The sequence below is a fragment of the Olea europaea genome, chromosome 12 (genome assembly GCF_002742605.1).
Source record: "Olea europaea var. sylvestris chromosome 12, O_europaea_v1, whole genome shotgun sequence".
Classification (NCBI taxonomy): Eukaryota; Viridiplantae; Streptophyta; class Magnoliopsida; order Lamiales; family Oleaceae; genus Olea; species Olea europaea.
In genome coordinates this window covers 3,785,505-3,792,982 of record NC_036248.1, presented here as the reverse complement: position 1 = coordinate 3,792,982, position 7,478 = coordinate 3,785,505, and the positions used below count along the sequence as shown (strand labels likewise).

The 7,478-nt window shown below is 33.2% G+C and overlaps 2 protein-coding genes across 2 annotated transcripts; one reads left to right on the top strand and one right to left on the bottom strand.

The window, feature by feature from the left end:
• Positions 1 to 1,564: 1,564 nt before the first annotated feature.
• Positions 1,565 to 2,203, top strand: LOC111406926 (protein NIM1-INTERACTING 2-like). The gene has a single exon (XM_023036282.1). It carries the CDS (start codon positions 1,666 to 1,668, stop codon positions 2,005 to 2,007), a length of 342 nt encoding a protein of 113 aa, XP_022892050.1. The 5' UTR covers positions 1,565 to 1,665; the 3' UTR covers positions 2,008 to 2,203.
• A 2,881-nt stretch (positions 2,204 to 5,084) lies between these two features.
• LOC111405253 lies at positions 5,085 to 7,057 on the bottom strand. The gene is made up of 2 exons (XM_023034057.1): positions 6,586 to 7,057; positions 5,085 to 5,501 (listed from the first exon to the last, which is right to left on the bottom strand). The coding sequence occupies exons 1-2, from the start codon at positions 7,003 to 7,005 to the stop codon at positions 5,328 to 5,330; spliced, it is 594 nt and encodes a 197-aa protein (XP_022889825.1). The 5' UTR covers positions 7,006 to 7,057; the 3' UTR covers positions 5,085 to 5,327.
• Positions 7,058 to 7,478: the final 421 nt, after the last annotated feature.

Sequence of the window (7,478 nt, the reverse complement as noted above, 5' to 3'; positions counted from 1 at the left end):
GAGATGATTCACATATGAGACGATATCAAGCTCATGTTTGACACTCATTATATCAAAACTTTTTTCTCAAACTCATTTTCAACAACACATTCAAAAAATAAAATATTTGTTTATAAACCCAAACATTTCCTACATTTTCATACATTCTCTAAACAATCATTATTCTAAAATTCATTTTCCCCAAAAAAATTAATCATATACAATTAATGTGCACGTTCACATCAAACAACTCTATGCACCACTATTCTTAATAAAACACTTTTCAAAAAGATTAATGCTATTTAGTAAGTAACCAGACTTGATGTATTCAATTAATTGAATCATGTGACATTGTATTTAAGTGATCATATCCTTTCCCGTTGAGTTATATCTCTTCCCTGCCAATTTATTTTTGTGAGATGGAGGGAGTATGAAATAAAAACACATTTTCACACTTGATCCACATATGAGGTTTCACAAGTAACTCCGACATCCTTCCAAATTAGTTCCCACACCCCCACCACTAGAAAATTTAAAGCAAAAATTACGTGGTACCAACCTTTCTTTGAGACAATGCTTTGTATCCGACTACTTTTACTTCTTTTCTTCTCCACGTGGATTGCAAAATTGAATAATATATTGACCCACATGCAAGTTAGAGGCTGCTGAATATGGTCATCTCTTTTGGTCAATAAATAAATTGACTTACAATGGTCGTCTTTTTTAAATCTTTGTAATCATCCAAGAAATTGATTACAATTTCATTTTAATATAATACAGAATTTGCACTTTCATCTGCTTCCATCTTCTAACCAAGCGATTAAACTCCATGCGAGAAATTTCGTAGAAGTCACCTAACTTCCATTGACTTCAATTTGTTCACCCTAACTTATAATTAAAATTAAAATTGACCATTATGTCAATGACTCTCAAGAAATCTAAAGAAATTTACAAGTAATTGTTACTTCAATTTATATTTTTGGCACCAAAACCATCTTGTGGTGCTAAAAGATTCCATGAAGAAGAATATGAATCTCTTAGGTCAAAAGACTCCGAGTAAGAGCTCTGCAAGTTCTACGAATTTCAAGTGAAAGTTCTACAAGCCTAACCAATTGATCTACAAATATTTTTGGTCAAAATACACCTTAAATAAGAGCTCTATGGGTCATAAGTGAGAGCTCTACGATCATCTAAAGTGAAATAAGATTATTCGTGCACTTAGGCCCAAAAAAAAAAATGAAAACCTCTAAGTGAGTTTTGCATACCCCTTAATACGAAAATAATCCAAAATGAGATCTCTACCCGCTCCAATTGAGAGGTTTACGGTATAATAAAATATAAATTAAATAATCAAATTAATGTTGAGTGTGGTGAAATTGAAACAAAACCGTAAATTGGGTAGCATTGAATAAATTTACACAAAAAAATTAAGGGAGGCGAGTAACAGTACGCGAGTGGGTGGTTGTTACATACAAATATCCTCGTAATTGCAACATATGACCGACACGATATTCGAAGGAAACGTCATACCCTTACATCATCAATTGGCATCGGATCCAACGGTTATAAAATAAAGATCACAATAGATAATAATCAATAATAACACACATTTCACGGGTAGCAGTATTCGCAGGAGCGTATATACCAAAAGTCAATTGCTGCTTTATTTAGATAGAGAGTGAAGAAATGGAGAAAGATACGAAGAGGAAGCGGAAGAGAGCGGAGAATAATAGGCGGGTTAAAGAAAAAGGAGCGGTGGAGGAGGAGGAAAGGGAAGTTGCGGTGCCGCCGCCGCCGCCCACGGAGGCGGAGGTGGATGAGTTTTTTGCCATTCTAAAGAGGATACACGTTGCCATCAGGTACTTTGAGAATACTTCTGCTCGGAATAATTCATCTCACAGTAGCGGCCAGGACCAGAAGCTAACGGCCTCAGAGGAAGAAGTTTACGGCGTTAAGGTTGGTGAAAAGAAAGTGGAAAATGGCGGTTTAGATTTAAACACTATTCCAGAACCCGAAACAAATATATAAATATACCTTTAAGGCTTTTTGAGTTATTATGTACTTTTATGTTTTTTTTTTTTTTAATTTTTATTTTGGGTTATGTTTCGGACCTTAATTATTATTTAACTAAATAAAATGAAGCATTTATCTTTTTAAATAGAATGTATATTCTTTGTTTGAAATATCTGAATCAAGCCATGTGGCCCATGTCTGTCTTGTCTGACTTTCGAGCTGATTGTTGTGTTTTAAACTTTTCTGTGTAATTTTAATTTGTTTTATTTAGCCTCGTTTGTTTCTCATTTGTGAAAAAATAAGAATGAAATATATAGTCGTTATGAACCCCGTATAAAAGATAGAAATTCAAATTTGGTAACTTGATGTAATAGATAACGATCGTAGTTTTCATTTTAATAAGAAAATAATGGGAACCAAAAAGAGGCTTAAGATAGCGAATTTTTAGGAATATCAATGTTTCGAAAACGATGTAAACAAGCATGTTCTATGCTGGTTTTAAACGATTTTGTATTTTCAGTTATTCAGGTATGATTAGAGTAGGAATGGCAAAATTCTGCACCCTCGATTGTCCCGAATGTTATAAAAGATGGCGAAGAGAAACATGGTTCACCTAGCGATTTTTTTTTTTCCCCTATGTTTTTTTTTTTAAATTGTATTTACGAATAATTAATTAACTAAGCATGGCGATAAATTGAGATTTTTTCGAAGGTGTCCTCAATTGAGATTGAGATGAATTTTAAAAATCCTTCTAAATTTAGGTATTTTCAATTAAGATTTTAATGAATTTAGGCGTACCAAATTGAAATTTTAATGAAATTTAATTAAATTCTCTAAAATTTAGGTATTCTCAATAATTAGTAGATTATGATTGATTTTAATCTTAAACATACATATAACCAAATCTTTTAAAATTTTACCATATTTGATGAGATTCTTATGAAATTTATAAAAATCTATTCAAATCCACGAAAGTGATTAGGATTTAAAATATTTTAAAATCCATCAAAATCTTAGTTGAGGACGCCCGTTAATGCCTGTCTTCTTCCAAAAATTGGTGCAGGGATCATGTTGATCACCGCAATATGCAATTGATCGTTGCCATTCCTAAACCAAATTCTTTTTCAAATTAATTATTTTTCGACCAAACTAACGAGTCATTTCCCAAAAATATTTAAGCAAGCTTAGGAATAAGAGGACGGCTGGTCTCAAAGAAATTGTAGTGTTTTGTTCATCCAAAATTCTAAAATTTTATATGATTATACATATTTTTTTTTATCAACGTAACATTTCAAATGAATTCATAACTTACTATCACTTATTATCTACACATTTTACAAAATTCATAACTTACTATGACTTATTATTAACACATTTTATAAAATTCATAACTTATAATTACTTAAATTTTAATCTAAGCACGTCCAAACATCAAACAAACTTAGTCAAAAGTGTTTAACACTTAACCATGCATCAGGCCGAATTGCTATGACCGTTTATATTAATGGTCAAAACGCGGTGAACTTTCCTGTCTAGTACAAATGTGTTGCACACTAAAAGCCCAAGGGGCTTTTCTCCTTCCTGTATACAAGCCGTTTTCCATTTTCGATTTTAAAAAAGGGTCAAAACTCGTTCTCATTCCTATTTTCAAAAATGAGTTTTTTAAAAAAAAATAATAAATAAATAAAAATCTACTAAAAACTCAAAACGACATTTTAACCATTTTGAGCGTTTTGTAGCCAAATAACGAAAATACGGGAAACAGAGTGAATTCATTAAAAATAGCCCGTCTCTTTCCTTTCTCTCCATGCCTTTAAGAGCAGATTGAAGACACTGTCTAGGGCTTACTCTGCCTTCCAAATCGCAGATCGAAGAATATCGAAGGCTCTATAAAAATAATTTCCCCTCTCTTTCTTGCAATCACGTTTTCTATAGTAGAAATTGATCAACGATTCCCTGTGCTTTGTAGAAAAACAAAGTAGATCTTTTAGAACATTCTCTCCCTTTTGATTTTAAATTCTTTCTCGTTACTGAATCTAGTGGCACCACGTCGCTTAGGTATTTTCTTCTTGGCAGTATTCTATTTTTTCGAAGTCCTCAACGTGAGCCCTGACGACTTTGATTAATTTCTTCTTAGCCAGTTTTCTATAATTTGTATGTCCAACTAACAAACTGCTATTTTAATTTTGTGCTGCAAGTGGGGTTTTCTTTACCGATTGGTTGTGTGGTAACAATTTTGCAATTAGCCATTTCTAATTAGGCCCAATTTGATTGGTTGTGCTTTTCCATAGAAAATGGAATTTCATCCCCATTTTCCAACTTTTGCATGTTTGATTTCCTAAATTTTCTAGAGAAAACATTTTCTTGGGTTGAAATTGACGCGCCCCATTTCTTGGTTTTTGAGACCATTTTGGTGGGAATTCATTTTCCAGGCTGATGTAATTTTATTTTTTTTATTTTTTTTTTGGTTTTACAATGGAACCAATATCTATGAACAATTGTAAAAGAAGATATCCCTTAAATTGACAATTTATATGTAAAACAAAGCCAAACGAACACCAAAAATACTTTCATTTCAATATTTTCTACGTAAAAAATTATACCAATTAAACATAATAATTTACAATTTTCAAGAAAATAATTTCCAGGCAATTCAATTCACTGAAACTCGTTTTCTTTTCACCCAAATTCCATCTTTGCAATCAAACGCATCCTTAGTGTTTGCGGCAATTTCAAATTTGTTTTTCTGTTGTAAATATTAATTATGGCTTAACAATATATGAGTTTTTCAGTTTAATGTTTTCAAAAACAGTTTTTCAGAATGACAAAGAGAATGTATTTTTAACAATTTCAAAACAGGCACTCAAAATACAAAACCCAAAATGAATTCAAAACTCAAAACTACAAAATTGGAACACGAAGAGAACAGCCCCTAAACGTTCTAATCTTCAATTTTTGAAAGATTTTTCAACTTAGATGATATGTTTACTTTGTGAAAAGTCGCATCCTTCTCATTTTCCCACTTTTGCAACAAACCAGTCTCATTCACTCCGAATTTATCTATTTCTCATTTATATTTGTTAGTCCGTCCAAACAACAAATTTTGGCTAATCAATAGTTACACAACTATCGATACGTTTGTTATGATAGATTAAATAGGACTCGACAAAAAAGCATCAGAAGCTGAACCTGTAAACACATACATATACATGTCCTCTGTAATGCATAATCTTGTCCACGAAAGATAAAAAATCTAAGACATCATACCTCGTAAATGGAATTATATCTGCAGCTGCAATCTTTCTTGCTCCAAAACTTGCCCATAAATCCGAAGATTAGTCCAAACTAGGAGCCTGTTCAGTTGGATTGGATTCAAAAACATCTGAATTAGATGCGTCTGGTTCGTCTAGAAGATCCCGAGATTGGATAGATTCTTTGTAAACTGGAGTGTCTTTGAAATCTGTTGCTCCTTCATTATATGTGGCCACAGCAATGCCACAAGCAATTAACTACAAACAAGAAGATGTCACGCTCAATGGCAAATCCAGAGACAATGAACGCTATAGGGCAAATTGGGAGAGAATATTATAATGCGCTTACAGATAGAAAACTTTAAAGAAAATGCATACATATGAATCTAAGATGACACATTATTGTTTGCCTTTTATGAGATCCATTACTTGACACTTAATTGAAATTCTCCATTTACATAAAAGGAAAGGGAAAATTAACAAGAAGTTTGAAAGGAAAATCCATTACTTGGTGCATTTCTAGGAGTGGAGGAAGGGGAGGAAATGAGTGGGGAGACGAGTGGTGGAAGATTACATTCAACTTCCATAAGACTTGGAGCAAACACGGTCATTTTCTTATGCGGAAAATGCTTGTCCCCCATGAATCTATTTAATTGGCGATTCAAAGAGCTGCTCCATCCAAGATTCGGCATGAATTGGTGTCCCATCACGTTACTTGGAAAGTAAATATCACCCACAAATTCTCTCTCTTCCATGCTTCTCAACTTCGAATAAAATTGCCACTTAAAATCTATCCTTGTAAGTAAAAGAACAGATTATCCTCAGTCAAGATTGTCCTTCATTCTAATTAGTTAAGCGCCTTTCCGACAAAAATCCTGATATTTAAGTTTGAAGTTCACTCAATCAAGATAGTCCTCAATTAGAATTTTCAACCAGAGAGCATTCAGCCAGTTTTTCTCTGTTAGCACCTCTCACATGGAAGTGTGCAATGTATAATGGAAATTCAAACCTCGTGTTGTAAGTCAGTTTGTTAGGCCTATGGACGGAGGAGAATTACAGAAGTGGAGAGAACATGTATAATTACAATTTAACCTCAAACAGAATCTACTAAAAATCAAGGTCATGATTATGTGCAATCCCATGAATTGTATCAATTCGAACTAAATAACTGAACCCCTTAATAATCTAACAATCAATATTCAAAATTTACAGCACCAAAGATTCATTAATTGATCTGAATATTGCATCGTCCTCAATTATCTATGTTAATTGTTATGTCATTGTGAATACTAATATCATGGAAGGTAAAGAACACATGATTCAGAGTGAAAACATAAATTACCGCAAAAACGATACCAAAAGCCCACAAGTACTGCAGAACGAAACCAAAAACATCCCACTGAGGACCTTCCCAGAAGTCAGGCTTTTCTCCAGGAAGCTCTGGCATTACAAATCCATCATCAACGGCTCCGATAGTACCACTATTATTATTAACAGAAATCTCATCCATACGTTGCTTTTCTACTACTTCTTCTTCTTGCTCCTTAGTTGAAACTGAGCTTCTTCTGTTCTTGCTGTCAAATCTTCCAGTCTTTGATGATGACGAAAGCTTCTTGGGATTCGCCGAGACTGTAAAAGATGTTCTTGGGTGATAAGACCATGATGGCGAAGATGGTACGAGAAATGGACGGCGTAGAGGGAGTTGAGCGTACGTTGTTCTTGTGGGGGTTTTGCAGAGGAGTCGATTACCTGTGAGAGACATTGGGAAGTGGCTGAGGCCTGCGATCGAGAGGGAGTGTGTCGTGTGGATGAGATATGTGACATATCTTTAACTGTTAAGATATTTTATATATATATAATAAAAAATAAAAAAATAAAAAATCTACCATTATGGGTATTAAGAATTAAGAAATGCATATTGGTTAAGTGTTTAAAATGAGAACATAAGTTCGAGAGAACATATCTCAATTTCTATTACTCGATTAGCTTGATTGAGCCATATTTCTAAAAAACCCAACTCATAGATAGTGTTCGAGTTCAAGTGCATTGGACGGTACTAAACAATCTAAATAGACGCCACTTTTCAAAATTAGGGTGGTATAATATTGGAGTGAACTAAACAATGCAATAAATATAATTTTTTTAATATAATAAATAAAAAATTCTCAAAATTCCCAATTAGGGTATTAAATGGAAAAACTAAATTATTTTTTGGTATGCTTGGTTCATGTTTAT